Source organism: Pezoporus occidentalis, unplaced genomic scaffold (assembly GCF_034315485.1).
Source record: "Pezoporus occidentalis ecotype Australia unplaced genomic scaffold, CSIRO_AGI_Poc_V1 ctg114, whole genome shotgun sequence".
Classification (NCBI taxonomy): Eukaryota; Metazoa; Chordata; class Aves; order Psittaciformes; family Psittacidae; genus Pezoporus; species Pezoporus occidentalis.
In genome coordinates, this window is record NW_026912929.1 from 2,712,717 (window position 1) to 2,729,236 (window position 16,520).

At 46.0% G+C, this 16,520-nt stretch overlaps 1 protein-coding gene across 5 annotated transcripts in view; it reads right to left on the bottom strand.

Moving 5' to 3' along the window:
* GRIP2 (glutamate receptor interacting protein 2) overlaps nucleotides 1–16,520 on the bottom strand; it is a 240,834-nt gene that overhangs the window by 100,871 nt on the left and 123,443 nt on the right. The window contains exon 1 of one of the 5 annotated variants that reach the window (XM_062636980.1): nucleotides 15,488–15,645. The exons of 3 other annotated variants lie outside the window; for them this stretch is intronic. In XM_062636980.1, the coding sequence (XP_062492964.1) occupies nucleotides 15,488–15,542 (55 nt within the window). In that variant the 5' untranslated portion in view covers nucleotides 15,543–15,645. Of the gene's footprint in view, nucleotides 1–182; nucleotides 198–15,487; nucleotides 15,646–16,520 lie in introns of those variants that run through there. One more of the 5 variants, XM_062636997.1, reaches the window with a different exon arrangement.

The window sequence follows — 16,520 nt, forward strand, 5'->3', positions numbered from 1 at the left end:
AGTTTTTGTTCAGTTTAATGAAATAGCATCTGAAATACCTGCAGAGGAGCTTAAACCCAAACCTCAGACATGCAGCTCACAACCCGCCCTGCTCCCTCGTACAGAGGGAAAATGAAACCAAATGATGAGAGGTTAATTAAAGCCACAAAACAAACCAAGACTCCAGCCAGCAGTACAATTACCTCGGAGTGCCCTCCACCGGAGGAAGGTCTGCAAGAAGTGCATGCTCTTCTTCCTCAGTCCCGGAGGAGGTGGCAGCATTAGCAGGACCAGGTCTGCTCCACCACTCACTCACCAACACTCCAGCATTCCCAGCCTCCTTCCACCCCTTTGCACTACCTTGGTCCAGCCTTCTGAAGAGTACCTGAGTCTGCTCTGCTAATCACTGATGCAGAGTCTGGGGCTTCTCTCTCTCCTTCTCTCTCCCTCTCCAAATAAGCAATTAGCATGAATAATTACAGCTCTGATAATAATACCCAGCCACCTTTGAGCAAGAGGGAAAAGACTGTAATTAACTCTTTCTTAGGGATCAGAGGAGGTTGAAATAGCACAAGCCTAATTATCTTCTTCTGGGACGCCTCCTGGCTACCAAGAAGCCTTGGAAAGAGTGGGTAGCAGAGGTTAAGTAGTATCCTTTTAGGAACCTCTCCATCCAACCCAATTTTATGTGTCTCTACCCAAGTATTCATTAGATGTGCAAATTTACACAAGGGGTAAAAGAACCCACAATTTCCCCATTGTGTGCTTAGTGGGCAGCAGGTATCCATGCACAGACCGCCTGCAGCATTATCCCATGATGAATGTTTGGCCACTGGGGACTTTGAAGCCATTCCCCATTCCTGTGGACAACACAGAGCCGCTCCCTGGTGGGTGGCTACCAACACCCGTGCCCAGGGCTCAGGAGACCTGACCCCGGGATGGAGAGGGAACTGATGCATAACCATAAACCGAGTGCACAGGCACTCCTACCCCAGCCCCCAGGTCACAAAGCTGGGGGATATACACATAAATAATGCAAGAGATGACTCAAGACCAGCTCAGGAGGGAAGCTGGCAGAGCACATTTAATAGTGCTTTTGCATTAAACCAGCTTGATCCCCTTCCCAAAGCCTCTCCTGGCAGGCAGGTGGGACAGGCACATGTGCACATCCTGCTCCCAGTTTCCTCTCAGAAGCAAAACACACAACATGCACCGCCCCACAAAGCACTTAAAATGAGTTCAGAGACTAAACCAACAGATGGTGTCCCTCTGCAATAACTGCCCCAAACCTCCCAAGGCACCGAAAGGTGATAGGGTTTATCCAGTTGCTCTCTTTATGTTACTGGGAAAGTGATTAATAGAGTTATTATACAATCTTGTCATGCTTTAATGCTATTGCAGTGTCTGGAGATGTTATTAGAGAGTGCCGCAGCGTAAGCGTTGCGTGTGTTGCCCTCCAAACACTCCAGTCTCTTATTAAGAGAGCACAGGTTTTGTTAACATCTCCTCTTGTACACTCCATTGACCTGCAATGTTTGAGAGGGGGGAAATCACTGTTTATGAAACCTCCTCACTAGTCTTAGAAAACCTGCTGAAACTTTTATAAGTCTCCAAGCATTTAAGCATTCATTTTCATACTGCAAAGGCTCTACATAATAATTCTTTCATGTATGACATCAAGGTGGCTCAGGAGACTGCAGAATATAATAAACCACATTAAAATACAATAAAATATTTATTTAGATAGTAATTGGAAGATTTAATGATTTTGTCAGCAGAGCTTTACCAAGAAGTTCTATATAATGTGTATTTTACACTTCCTTACTTCATACACTCTTTTATTACAGAACTTTTGGGAGCGGAATGTCTTGAAAAATGAGAAGGTAAATATATTCTTAGAGACAATCTGAAGCCCACAAGTTATTATGTGTGCTCATTTCCCTGTAACATGAATAATTCCACAAGCCTTAAGTAGACTAAGCAATGGTGGAAGGTGAAGATTATATATTAAGACCCAGTCTTTGAAATCGTAACTATTAATAAATAATACGACCAATATGGCTTCATGGTTATGATATTTGGGTCTTAAAAGGCTGTTTTATTGTGACGTAACTGTACCTGGTGTACCTGCACTTCTGGTGTGGCCCAATATGATTTGAAGACATGGTCGAGTCTGAAAAAGAAACGGGGCTTGAATTTCATTTTTACCATGATCTAACCAGCAAGGCAGCGAATCCAGCCTCTGCTCTGGATTCTTTCCAGCTTACATATTACCCTCAGCATCTCTGACCCAAGCAGGTTATTTATGTGCTATTAATGGACGCAGGAGGCACACGCTGTGATTCTCCAATCGCAAACAAGACGTCATTTCCATAAGCTGAATGTGGCCCCAGGGATGGGGAGGCCCTCAGACCCCATCACACTGCAGTGGGCAGCCCTTGCTCACAGGGATCCATTGTTGCCCACTTGGGAGGTGTTTGAGATCTTGGATCGTGTTCAAAGCTTTATGATGCACAGGCAATACTTTGAGAGAGTAAACTGGTTTACAGGCGGGGACCTGAGCATTAAAAACACAGACATGGGGATGTTCAGAGGATTGAAGCTTTGTGGCTCTGTCATCTGGCTCAAAGTCTTAAAGATGTGATTTGATTAACACCTTTAGGTTACTACTGAGCTTCCTAAACAGCGAGCGATGCAGCCTGGTGTACTCTGGTCTGTATACTCGGTACCAGCTGCCTTCAGGTGTTATTTCGCTAAAACTTCTAGCACTTTCAATTAACATGTAGAAAAACCATCAGTCATTATGTCTTCCTGACAAATAATTGCTTTCCTTGGCTCCTTTCCTCATCACTGTAAGTTTCCATTTAATTTATGGACCCATATAAAACACAGAAACCCAGGCTAATGCTTCAACAGCTTCCTAAGCATAAAGTAATCAGCTTTCCCAACACCCTTGGTGGGGAGGAGGGAAGCTGGACAAGATGAAAGTGTGGCTCATCCAGCAGCAGACAGGGAGCTTGCAGCAGGGTGAAGGATAGGCTTGGACTCTCTAGGTCACATCTGCAGGGCTGGGACACGAGCAGTGGCTCCTAACCCTGCTGCAGTGGTATGTGCCTGCCTATCCCTTGGCAGAGCCTCCCACGGTCCCACGCTGTGCAGGGCGCCTGCACCAGAGGCAAGAGATGAAAGGAGAAGGATGCAAGCATCAGAGGAATGGGGGAGACTGTGTCATAAAGAAAACACAGTTAATACCTTGCTAATTATTCAGACCTCAGGCCTGCCCGAGCCAACAGTTAGGGCTTCAAGCAGGAAGCACAGCTGAGGATGCTCAGGGAGAGAGGAAGGTGCCTTCCAGAGCTGGAAGGACCTACCAGTCCTCCCTGAGCCACTGGTTGCAGGTGGTCCATAGGTGCTGATGCCCTGGAGGACAGTGTTGCAAGCACTCAGCTCACCCAATTCAAACCACAACCCCAGTACAATCACCACTACATACAAATTCATCCTGCACCAGTCCTCTAGCACCTAACCAGAGCAGCAAGCTTAGCGGTCACCCCACATCTGCCTCACCATGGGCATAAGCCCCTGCTATGTGCAGGAGGGTGTCTGAGCACTGGGTGCAGAAAACTTCTTTGCACACATAGCTTCAGAGAATCCAGGTAAGAAGCAACACCCCCAAAGATTAAACAGCTGAAGAAGCTATGCCCAGGTGATCACAAAAACATGATGCTCTGTGCTTTGAGGTGGTGCAAAGGGCTTGCAGGGAAAAGCAAAGAACTGTGAGCCTCAGCAGAAATGGGGGTTGTGCTATTATACCCCAGTACCAGGGGAGAAGACTAAATAATTAATCACAAAAGCAATGGAGTGTTAACAAGCTGAGCAGGATCAAACCGCATGAAAGATGCAAAGCTTCCCCCCCCCCCCGCCCCAACCCTCTTTGGTGTGCTGATGAGCTTCATTTTAATAACTTGACTACCAAAGCCAAGAGGATATGCCACAAATAAACCAATGGATCCCAGCCCATCGTGACTTGGGTTTGTGCTGGGGATAAACTTGACATCTCCTTTGCCACCAAGCATGGGACCAGTTCAAAGCTGTGTTTTGAACATGGGAGAACCGGGAGAGCAAGGTGTCCTGGGCTTTAGGTGGTCACTTCAAGCCCAAGTATGCAGGCAGGGGGCTTCTGCATGTGTCACCCCACAAAAGCCACTATTTGTCACTTTAAGGGAAGGGGGATCATGCATATGGAATGGGAAAAGCAAATAAGTAATGCTGCTTCAGTGCCCTCCCTAAATAGCAGAGTCTGACTGTGCAGAATTGAGCAGCAGCATCCAGTAAACTGCAGCCGACAGGGATAACAGCCTGTGCACAAGATGGGAAAGGAAACACATGAACAGGGCTTTGAGAGGTTGAACTGATAGGCAGAGCTCTGCAATCCGTCACTGAGATGCTACAATCTGAAGGGAAATAAGGATCCTGTTTAATGGCCCAGAAGGATTTAGGGGTATTCACACACTCAGTGCAGGACACATGCACACACCACCTTCAGAGATCCTCTCCAGGAGTCTAATTTGGCTCTGGTGTCTTTATCCTGTAGAGTCTGAATAGGCTGATGCCTATGCAGCTAAGTAGGGAAAGATGATACAAGCCAATGAGATGGGCTCCTCTAAAGCATCTGTGTGATTGCAGAGCATGAGCCTCATGAAAAGATCCATGTGCTGAAGCCTGAAAATTCCTTGTAATAACACCCTTGGCCCTCTATCCTCTACCATGACATCAACACCACAAGCTTCAGTTAAATTAAGGAAAATCATAACCTAAAAATAACACTCACACGTATTGCATTTCCATCTCCAACAATTATTTCAGAATACTATGGGTACCAAAACACCCCCATATTATCTTTAATCCTGTGTATTTTATCAGAAAACCACACCAGACTGAGATTACCTCCTCTGCCTGCATCTCTTACTAACACTTGGAAAGAGCAAAGTGAATTTTGCAGGCTTCCCCTCAAGGCACAAAAGCCACAAGACACCAAAAGGGTGACAATTTACCTGGGACAAGAACCCTATGAACAATAGGATGCTGCAGGATGTGTCTGCAATTGCAGCTACCATAGCGCAGGTTGGGGCAGAGAGCTGAGACACAAGTCAGCAGTTCAGATTTACTCAGGCACTTGATGGCTGGGAGAGGTTTTGCTGCAACACTTTAATGATACATGGGCTGAATATTTTGCATTTCTGTGCTTAAAACCTCACTCGGTTGGAATGAGGCTGTATCCCTTGGCAGTACATCATTTACATCAAAATCTTCCCCACTTCTCTCATGTCCCCCCACCATTTAGATAGCAGAGGCATATATATGTGTGAGGATAGACAAAAGAAATAGCTTTTTCATACATTCATTGAGCTAGAAGCGTGGAAGATGCCAGCATACAAAGGGTTGAACTGATGTGGAAATGCAGCTCTTTGAAAAAAGGGAATTGAACACCAAAACTGGTTCAGTGCAGCTAAATCAGTCCCCTAAGGGCCAGTGGTAACAGAAACCTTCAGTCCAAATAAGAACGAGTGAAATATTCAGCAAACAGCATTTGATGCTTATGTGCAGGGAAAAAAGTAGTGTAGCTGTTGGAAAATGGAAATATCATGTTACCCCAAGCTACAGTAGAAGTGGCAGATGAAGGGGGGTTTTGGTAACTCCCAACATCTCCCAAGAACATGGCTAAAGCCAGTGACGGAGGTTCTTCAACTGGTCCATCACACTGACCCGCTACTCAGACTGGTCACGCTGGGTTCCATCCAGGCACCATGGCTCTAATTCACATTCCTTGTGGTGAGGAGTCACTGAGCATGGACCTGGAATGGGCCTCAAAGGAGTAACCACAAAGAATTCAGGCTCTGACCCACACGAGTTGGTCAGACCTTCAGCTCCAACAGGATTTTACAGCTCCTTCTGGGGAAAAGACAGCACTGGGTGGACAACCTTAACTTAGACCTAGCTCAATACTTCAGGGCTTCAAAAGGCTCAAGACAGATTATGGGTGGCCAATCCAGGGTTTGTAAAGAAGCCCCTAAACAAAATAAGTCTTGGAGCAAATCCCAGGCCAATGCAGTCAGAGAATCCTTGAATACATGGTCCTTGAACCGTGACACAAATTCACATCAGCTTTTAAAAGCTGCTGATATTCATGCTTGGGTTGAACTTCATCTGACACCTAGAAGTGGGAAAAGCACCAAGCTCTGTTTGCTATGTCCATATGGATTACAGCGAGAATGAGCCCAAGACTGCAGCCAATCCATCTGCATTTACCAGCAGCAACATGTATGTGCTGCAGGGTCAGGGGCTGTGCAGGGTTTAATTCACCCCAGAGGTTCCCCAAATTTAGGGGGACCTGGCCACTGAGGTTTTAACCATCAGCACATCTCCTATGCTGCTTGCAACCAGCCTACTCCACTGTGCCAGATGACACCACCGCAGCTAGACAGACACACAGACAAAGCCTGAATTTACACAACAAAAGCTCAGCTCTTGACTGTTTTCCAAGAAAAATCTATCAGAAACACTAAAATCATTTTAATTTACCCCATGAGGGATGTTAAAATTGCTTTTTGTTGCTCAAATCATTCTGTTTTATCCTCTCTATAGATTTCTTTGGAGTTTCTTCCCAGAAATGAATGTATAAACAGGATTAGTACAAAGGAATGTGGGTGCTCTAGGACCGAAATGTCTTGAATCATTTTAATATCTATTATTATGATCATTGCTTGAAGTCAAAACTGTAAGCCATAGCTCTTGCCAGGGCAGGGAAGCAGCTCATCAGAAAACACAAGAATAGACTCAAAGAAAGAAAATGCATAAGAAATTAACTGCTCAGGGAAGCAATGCTTGCTCCACAGGAGGAATGCAGACAGTGTATTATTACTATTTAAATTCCTTGCTTTCTGAAAACTTCTCTTTTTTTTTATGTTCAGCTTCGTATCATAGAAATCAAAAGGAATTATTCCTGCTTTACCAATCTGGGATGATTTCGTCAGATAAAAGAGCTTGCTGGTATCTCTGGGATATAAGGCCATAGGTGTTGCTAATATATGAAGACAGTGACTGGTATCTGGCCATAACTTTATTTTCCAGCTGGGATCAATGAACAGGTATTGGATAAACCGATGCTCAACCTTGGAGCCCTCAAAGGCAGAGGAAGAATTACTTCAGGAAGAGAAACCTGTGTTCTTGGATTCATATCGCCATGCGCATCTCTTGTTGCACTGGCAGCAGATTTGAGTGGGGAAGGATTTTTTGTCTTGTAAAAACTGATTATTTTCCTTTGTGATGATAGAGAGGCTGTACAAATCATAGCTGATAACCCGAGATGCCAGTTCCATCTCCAGAAGTAAACTGGGCACATCAGGGATCAGAGCTGGAATCTCTATGCTTACATGAATGTCCCAACCACCCAGTCACTGCCTATTGCTCAGGGAAATGTCTCTTTCTCTTTAACCCGACTGTGGTTATAAAGTTCATCTTCCATTCAGGAAAGAGCTTCTAATGGCAGGTACATCAAAACTAAAGATCCTGTAAATCACTGGGTTCTAATTCTCCCTTTAAACTAAAAAGCTCCCAACCACCTCCATTTCTTGGACCATTCACATGGGTTGCAATAGACCTGGGAAGAAATTAGATGGAGAGAAGACTCTGTCCTCCTCACTGCCAGATGTATCAGTTACATTCCCAATTTCCCAAAACTTTTAAAGATGTGCAAACATAATGTAAGTAAAACAAGAGACAAGCAAGTGGAGATGGGCAAAAAAATACCTCCAAGAATGATATGCAAAGCCTTTGAGTGAAAGAGAATTCTATTTCCTCTTTTGACACGCCAGTGAGCAAAGAAAAGACTATATATTCTCACTGACAGGATGAGCCTCTGGTAATTTCATGTTCAGGCTAAGGGACCTTGTGAAAAGTATCCTCACACACGAGTACCTCAGCAAGTGTTGGGTTTTCATCACCTTCATTCTTTTATTTGGTGTTCTGCCCCAGTGCAATGGATGCTGATCTGAGGCAGCAGTCACAGCAACAGCATGAAGCAAACAACTTCAAGATTCTGGACAAATGTCCAAAGCACTCGTTTTTCTTCTGGGGCATGTTTTCTCAGTGCAAAAAAAAAAAGAGTGTTTCCTCCTCAGACATATTCTCATGACTGTTCCTTTACAGTCCAATGCACTCGGATGAGAAGGGGCGTGCTGGTTGTGAAGATAGACCATGTCTTTGAAAAGGCAGTTAGTTTCCTTTTGGTTTTGTGTTTTCTGAAGCAGACTGAAAAAAGGAATTGCAGAAAGATGTCTTGGGGCTTGGTAAAGAGCACAACCCTTCCTCTGCACCCTCCCACTACCAGTTAGCAAGCCCCACATTACATGCTGCTGTGATTTCCATAGCTTTGTGTGATGAATCCGGCTCTCCTCTGTAAAGTAAAAAGAGCAGGAGAGAGGAAAGGAAATGGCTCACATAAAACTAGGTTACAATAGCCCTCAGGAGCTGAGTGAAACCAAGAAGAGGAGAAAAGTTCAGCACGAGGCTGCCAGCCTGGGCAAGGACACAACCCCAACTCCAGCGTGTCGGCATCAATGAGCCTCAAATTTGCACTACAGCACGTTTACAGAAGAATTTTATACAGCCTTATTAAAGTAAGACAACGGAGAACTTGGAATCAAGCATGAGGTGCATGGTGCTGTTTTCCTGCTCCTGAGTACGGCAGGATGTAACTAGCTCATACGAGAAACCAAGGTGAATGAAGAGATGCTGTCCACATCCTGTCCAGACACAGGGTGAGGGATTGCTTCTTCTAAATTAGCCAGCATAATGGATCAGGGAGGAAAAGCTAAAGCAGCGCTTCTTGTTATTAGTTAACAGTTATGTTAGGAGAGCAGCTGGTGACCACCAGATGTGTTGGAACTAACTGAAAAACGACCCTAATTTTAGCCTATAGCAAGTGCCAATGCTGCTTTGGCTGTTTGTACCTGTAACTCATAAAAACATCTCCTTTTGGCCAGATTACAAGAACATAAATTAAAACACAGACCTTTATACCTTGCTAATACGTACTCTTGTTATCATCTCAGGGCTCCAGTGCCAGATGCTGAAATCTCACTTCACATTATTTTTTGTGCTTTTATTCTTCTGCAGCGCACTGCTAAAACATTTTGTTATTTAATAAATCCATTTAATAATACCATTACATTCAAAGTATTTCCATCAAAGTAGGAAATAAAAACCTAGTTCCTTACCAGGTATTTACACTGAGACAGGATAGAAAGCCTAGATCTGCCAGCACGGATATAAAACATCCCACACTGGTAACATCAGCCTGTAGATAACTTGAGTTCCTGCCTTTCTAGCACCTCATTTTTTGGATTAGATGGCTGTAGCAGAAAAAGGGGGAAAAAAAAACCACATGTTGACTGATGCAGGGTTCTAACTTTGCCTCGTTGCTTCAGAGGTCACCCTGGGGGCACTGAACAGCCTGGTGGCAGCCCTGAGTTTTAAGGCTTTCACGAGGAGGGAGAACAGCATCACACAAACCCCACTGGTGGTGCCCATGGGGTGACGTGGTCATGGGGTGCCATGGGTTTTAGACTTCCAATTCTGTCAGATTTGGGTTGATTTTCCCCAGTTAAAGCATTTCCTGCCACACTGAGGGAGCAGAGCAACTGAGAAGCTAATAGAGCTAAAAACCCTTGGAATTTCCTCGCCATGGCCCTGGGACACAGGAGCAGACTGGCCTCTAGACAGACCTACTGCAGATCCCCAGTCAGTTCCACAAGAACTGAAGAAGTGTGATGTAGTGCATCCCCATGAGTAACGCAAAGTCAGACTCCTGTCGACGAGGGAAGAGATACTACAGATAAAAAGCTCTACAGGTGCAGGGGAATAGGAGATGAAGGTATTTCCTTGCCCGTTTGAAATGTTGGCTTCCAGGCTGCTTTGCATTATTCACTGACTTAGAAGAAGTAGGCAAAAATCTCACATAGCTTTATGTAAGAAATGGAATCAGGAGGAAAGTATCTCAAGCCCTTAACAGGGAAAACAGCTTTCTGTGCTATAGTATTGCACTCAGCCTTAGGTTGCTGAGACCATGGGCTCAACCTCTGTGCCGTAGATGAGTTTTGGGGAGAAGTCTGGCTTCTGTGTGCTGGTTGCCCATCTGCTAAATAAAAATTACTTTGTTTTACTGGCTGCTCCAGACCTGAAGGATAAATGCAGCAATGACGACTGCTGCCTCCTGCAGGAACAGATGTTACATAGGACTTTTCACTCCATCACTTCACTGCGGTGCCCTAGACTTGACACCACACCACTGGATGGATTAGGTACCTGCTTATCCAGTTTTTCCTCTTTTTTCCCTCGTTTTCCAAAACGTTCCTGGGTTTTCTGCATCAAGCAAATCTTTTGGTGACAGAAACCCCCGTGAAACAGCCAGGATACTTTACAGCTCAATACTGCTGTACAGCAAACAAGGCAATGTGGCACAAGAACTTGTTCCTGATTCCTTGGATGGATTTCTGTGACACTGCATACACCAAAACATGGAAATAAAACCAAACATCAGGACATAGCAACTTCTGCCTAACGGACAAGTCAGGATGCCTACACACACAAATGTGCTATCTTTGAAAGTCTGGGTCTTGCTGTAAAAGCTGCTGTGCCAAAATCGGTCCTTTCATTGCAAGTTTCATCCTATTTGAGAGTGTTTCTGAACATATTCTTCTAGTTAGTTCCGAGGGGGGTTGGGTGTTTTTCCTCTGCTTACTTAGGTTCTCAGCTGCCATTCAAACAAGAGATGAACAAAATGTAAAAGGAATCATCTAGTCCTAAACCAAAAAAATAGTCAACATGACTCAGTGAAGCTTAAAAGGTTGAAAAACACAGAGGTAAGGAGAAGGAAAGCAGAACATGCATTTTCTCTTACAAATCTTGATGCCTAGCATGTTCCAAGCGACAGCTTTTGACAAAGAAGCAGCAAAATGACTCCTATTGCTCTAACACCATCGCACCACACGATGGGAAGAATTAGAGTGGACAAAAATAAACATGTTTTCTGCATCTCAAAGCAAGTAACCGTATTTTTGCTTCTGCTATAGCAGTGGGGTCCAAGCCCCTTAATATCTGCTGCTGGTGGCTCAGGCAACTCCTGGTGTCACCAGCTCTTACAGAGCATCCCCTCCCCTGGGGCCGCAGGTTTAGAAAGCAGAAGAAACAGTGAAAGCACCTTTAAATTGCCTCATTTGCTACTTTTCAGGCCGACACTTGTACCTGGTTAATTATTTAGGCTCTCCATCCCCTCTGTTTACTTATTTATAAAATACAGCTGATTTGCTGCAGTAACTGGGGGTTAGCAGGGAAGCCAACCATCAACTACCACAGGTCCAGTTCGAGCTCAGCTGAACATCAGGCATGGCCATACAGAAATGGGATGCATGGCACTAACACAGGGGCAGCCACCCTTCAAACAGACATTTGTTATATGACATGTACAGCACATTGTTCAGTTTTTCCAATGGAAAACCCCTCTAATACTGAGGAAGTTTAATTATTGCATTGGACAAGTGACTATTTGTTCCTTGGGGTTTTTAACAGCACCTTCTGCAGAGGGTCAAGGGACTTTGAAGAGGAGTGAGGAGCCCTGCAGCTGTATAAACCCATGCCGGCAGGCAGGGAAGCACAGGCTGCCCCCAGCCAGCCAAATGAATGCCTGCTGGGTTAAGTGCGGATGTTCCCCATGCCAGGAAAAGCTCATGGGCTTTGCAAGAGAAGGAAAGCAGGAATCCAAGAGGACAAACAGCAAGAATTTCTCTCTGAAGTGAGGGGATTAGCTGGGGAAGGAAAAGAAAATACAGCAGAAAGCAGAGAGTTGTGGGAAAGCTTGCCTAAGAAGTGCCAGCCTGGGGGAAGGGGTCTGTTATGAAGCAGAGAGTAGCAAATGAGTACAGGGAAATTAATCTTTATTTCCATGAAGATGTTCAAACTTAAAACTACATAAAAGTAACAGCAGCACCATAGCTGAGACTTGAACACATCACCTTACAATGAAATTACAATCAGCTCTGAGCAGAAGGGTATCTCCCCTGACAAGCATGCAGCTGCAGAGCCAGGCAGAGCACATGTGACCCTGTATCCCAAACCCATAAATGTCTGGATCAGAGGACAGACAAGTTACTGGGCTGGGGTATCTGCCACTTCCACACATCCCTCTGCAGACTCCTTCACTGTGTCTTCCTTTCCCTCTTTGAAACAAAGTTGGGGAGGATTTTTAGTGCCCCAAAACAAATGCTTTTACCAGGCCTGACCATCCCCTCTGATGCAACACATAGCTAGTTACTTTTTGAGCATTTACAGATGGGAAGTGCAGCAGAGTTCATTACTCACTAGCATAATTTATATTGGCTCCCATCCTTGGTTGCTGCCCAGTCATGCTGGGCCCATTCTGGTAGCAACAGTGCCAAGGCGTCATTTATTATTACTCAGTCTTTTGGGGATGTACTTTAAAAATCAGCTGTTCCAAAACACTGAAGTGTTTGGAACATGAAATGAGCTGCTCTGGCTGCTCATTTCAAAGCTGTAGCCCCAAAAGCCAATTCCAGCTCAGTTTAATCCTTGATCAAAGCAGTACAATTTAGTGCTGGATTAGTGATTCTCTCATTTAAATCTGTCACTAAGAAATGCAGGTGATTTCAGTCAATTCTAAATATTTCAACCAAAGCCACCGAATCTTAATCAAGTAGTACAGGGATAACATTCTTTTAACCTCCGTTACAATCTCAAGCTGCATTTCCACAGTGTTTTGCAGGCATAAATGCGTTTACATCCCCTGTGTCAGAACAGTCACTGCTAAGTTCCCTGGAAAACTGCATAAGAAAAAAACCCTCATGTTACAACATCATTGCCAATTCCTTTAGGAAGCCTGAGCAAAAGAAAGATGCCAGGTAAAAAGAACTGGAAACACAGGGCACCAAATCTTCTGGTATCTCCCCACTATAAAGGACCCCATGGCTGTGCTTGATCCAAGCACTTCCAGGTGTCACTCTACAAAGTGGAAATCCTGCCTGTGCCACCCTGTTTGACACAACATGAAACTGCATCCTGGGCTGCATCAAAGGGAGCGTGACCAGCAGGGCGAAGGAGGTGATCCTGCCCCTCTACTCTGCTCTTGTGAGACCTCACCTGGAGCATTGTGTGCAGTTCTGGTGTCCTCAACATAAAAAGGACATGGAACTGTTGGAACAAGTCCAGAGGAGGCCACGAGGATGATCAGGGGACTGGAGCACCTCCTGTATGAAGACAGGCTGAGGAAGTTGGGGCTGTTCAGCCTGGAGAAGAGAAGGCTGCGTGGAGACCTCAGAGCAGCTTCCAGTATCTGAAGGGGGGCTATAGGGATGCTGGGGAGGGACTCTTCATTAGGGACTGGAGTGATAGGACAAGGGGTAATGGGTTAAAACTTAAACAGGGGAAGTTTAGGTTGGATATAAGAAGGAAATTCTTTACTGTAAGGGTGGTAAGGCACTGTATTGGGCTGCCCAGGGAGGTTGTGAATGCTCCATCCCTGGCAGTGTTCAAGGCCAGGTTGGACAGAGCCTTGTGTGAGATGGTTTAGTGTGAGGTGTCCCTGCCCATGGCAGGGGGTTGGAACTGGATGATCTTAAGGTCCTTTCCAACCCTAACGATTCTATCATTCTATAAAACTTCTTCCAGTGCAGAGAGAATCCCATGAAGCCTCCAAACCAGGGAAGAGAAGAAACAGATGTCAGCAAAAACTGTCAAAGGCAACTGATGCCCAACACATATTCTAACACCTGAAATAAAGCTGCCCTTGTGTGCAGCAAAGAGCACAAGAGACCATCCTGGTAATGCCTCTGCATGTGCACTGGCCACAGTAGCCGGAGCATGACAAGGCAATCATAACCCACATGCTGTCTTAGCACCCAATAACCGATATCAAGCATAGCAGCCCTCAGGCTCCTGCTCTGTGCTCAGGTATGTCCCGTTGAATTGCAACCCTGAGCTGAGCAAATACTTGTTACTTGCAAGGCAAGTCACACAGAGGAATTGAACTTAAGGTCTGGTCCACCTCAGACATACACATTTTGTTCAGGCCCTTCCCTTTGATACCTAAGTTTTGTACCTGTCAGTGTCCTGACAGAGCTCCTGAGCATCAACACATAGACCCTGCACTAGTAAGTCTCTCTCTCCCATTGAGTAAAGCTGACAACTGAGTTTGTTCATTCAGTGAAGACTGGAATCAATAATAACTAAGTTATACGGGGCCCCTAAAAGACGTTTATCTTTAGAGGTCCCTGTAAAAACGCAGGTGTACACACAAGGGCTTTGATCTGCTGCAGGAGTGCCACCAGCAGGAAGAGCAGAGCTCCCAGCAAGGGCTTCAGGCCCCAGGCAAACACAAACCTGTCAGAAATCAAAGGCAACAGCAACAGGACTGAGCACCAGCAGCCACAGCACCTTCCACCATGGAAGTTCACAGACCACCTAACACGCAACTAAACCAGGGGCCATAGACAGCGGGATCACAGCCCGGCACAGAAAACTCTTTACTTCTCATCACATGCAATGCTGCAGAACTCTGAGAACAGAAACTCCGCCCTGTGTCCGATAACTTCCTCTGAGATACACTTAAAATAGTCCTCAGATCTTCTCACAGTTTGTGTTCTCCCTGTTATCCTCCCAGTTTTCTCATCCTTTCAACCAAACAGTCCCAACCAAACAGTCCCAACCAAACAGTCCCAACCAAACAGTCCCAACCAAACAGTCCCAACCAAACAGTCCCAACCAAACAGTCCCAACCAAACAGTCCCAACCAAACAGTCCCAACCAAACAGTCCCAACCAAACAGTCCCAACCAAACAGTCCCAACCAAACAGTCCCAACCAAACAGTCCCAACCAAACAGTCCCAACCAAACAGTCCCAACCAAACAGTCCCAACCAAACAGTCCCAACCAAACAGTCCCAACCAAACAGTCCCAAACAAACAGTCCCAAACAAACAGTCCCAAACAAACAGTCCCAAACAAACAGTCCCAAACAAACAGTCCCAAACAAACAGTCCCAAACAAACAAACAGTCCCAAACAGTCCGGTGGCATCCAGCAAACACCCAAGTGCTTCTCCCTGCAAAGTAACAGCTCCCGCATGGGAGACGGGAAACCCTGTGATGCTCTGAGGCACCTTTAAATCTACTGCAATAATAACCGTGGCCGAAGGACAGAATAAAAATCCAGAGAATCAATGTGGGAAAGAAAATGCAACCTCTGAAAAACGTGTGACATGCAAGAAAGTAAACCAGCCCTGCTCCCCCCCCGCCTCGCCAATGTACATCAGCAGTGGTAATCAACCACGGACCATGTAGGTGATTGCCTCCTGCCCCGCTAACAAAGGAGAAGCTGAAGCCCGTCCCCTCCGAGCCCCTCTCTCGCAGGCAGGAGCGAGCTGCGCGGCTCTGCCCGTACCTTTGCTCCTCCGTCTCACCACCCCGAGCCGGCACTTGAGCGAAACAGCGAACATCTTCTTCCCCGAGCGCCCGCAGGCTCCGGCGCTGCGCTCACTCACACGGCTCCGTGCCGCTTCCCCCTCCGCACCCCTGCCTGCCTCTGCCGGGGGCTGCCCGCTCGGAGCTCATGTATGGCTAGAGGGGAATGGAGACGTGGTTTATGTAGTGGCAGAGGGAGCGAGAGGGAAGGGTTTCTGTAGGGAGGGTGGCAAAGATAGGGCTAGAGGGGACACAGCCCCTTTCCAACACTTTGAGCACAGGGCTCTTGTTGTCTTGTCCAGATGACTATGATCACTCATCGGTGTTTATAAACCTATCGCCAGTCTCCAGCTGGGAATCTGGTATCACATTAACATATTAATTTGCCAAGTAACATTGCTCCTTAGCACATACGGGTTCATGCTTGCACTTCACCACAAAGACAAACCACAGCTTCCCAGAGCAAAGGAAATAAAACTCCTATGATTTTATGGGACCTGTTCACCAGAAACCCAGCACCGGTGCACATGCCATGGGGGTATGTGCTGCTAACAGCCCCAGCACCACAAGTCCTCCTAAATAACCTTTCTGCTAAAGAAATTATCTGCAAAAGAGCTTTTTGTGGCTGCAGAAACCATCAACAACATCCCACAGATCTGAGACTGAAGCCACCATCCCAGGGACACATAAGCCACCTGTTGAACATTAGCTCCCCAGACAATGGGCCTGAATGAAGCCCGAGTCCCACCTCCAACTTGCAGAGCGGCATGATGGATCCTTCTGGATATTTCTGCTGGGGATGGAGCAGCCTTGGAGCAGTTCGGGGCTGCACCTTCCTAACTGCTAGAGAGCTTTTGTCTTTATAAGCTGTTGTGTGCAGCAGAGGATAGCGGGCAGCCCCAGGCTGGTTCTCCACAGGGTTATTGACTAATAGAAGGCACCAAGCTTATTTTGGGCAGATTTACCAGGGAATTTAGGAAGGCCAAACGGATGCCTCGCTCTTGGCAGGACCA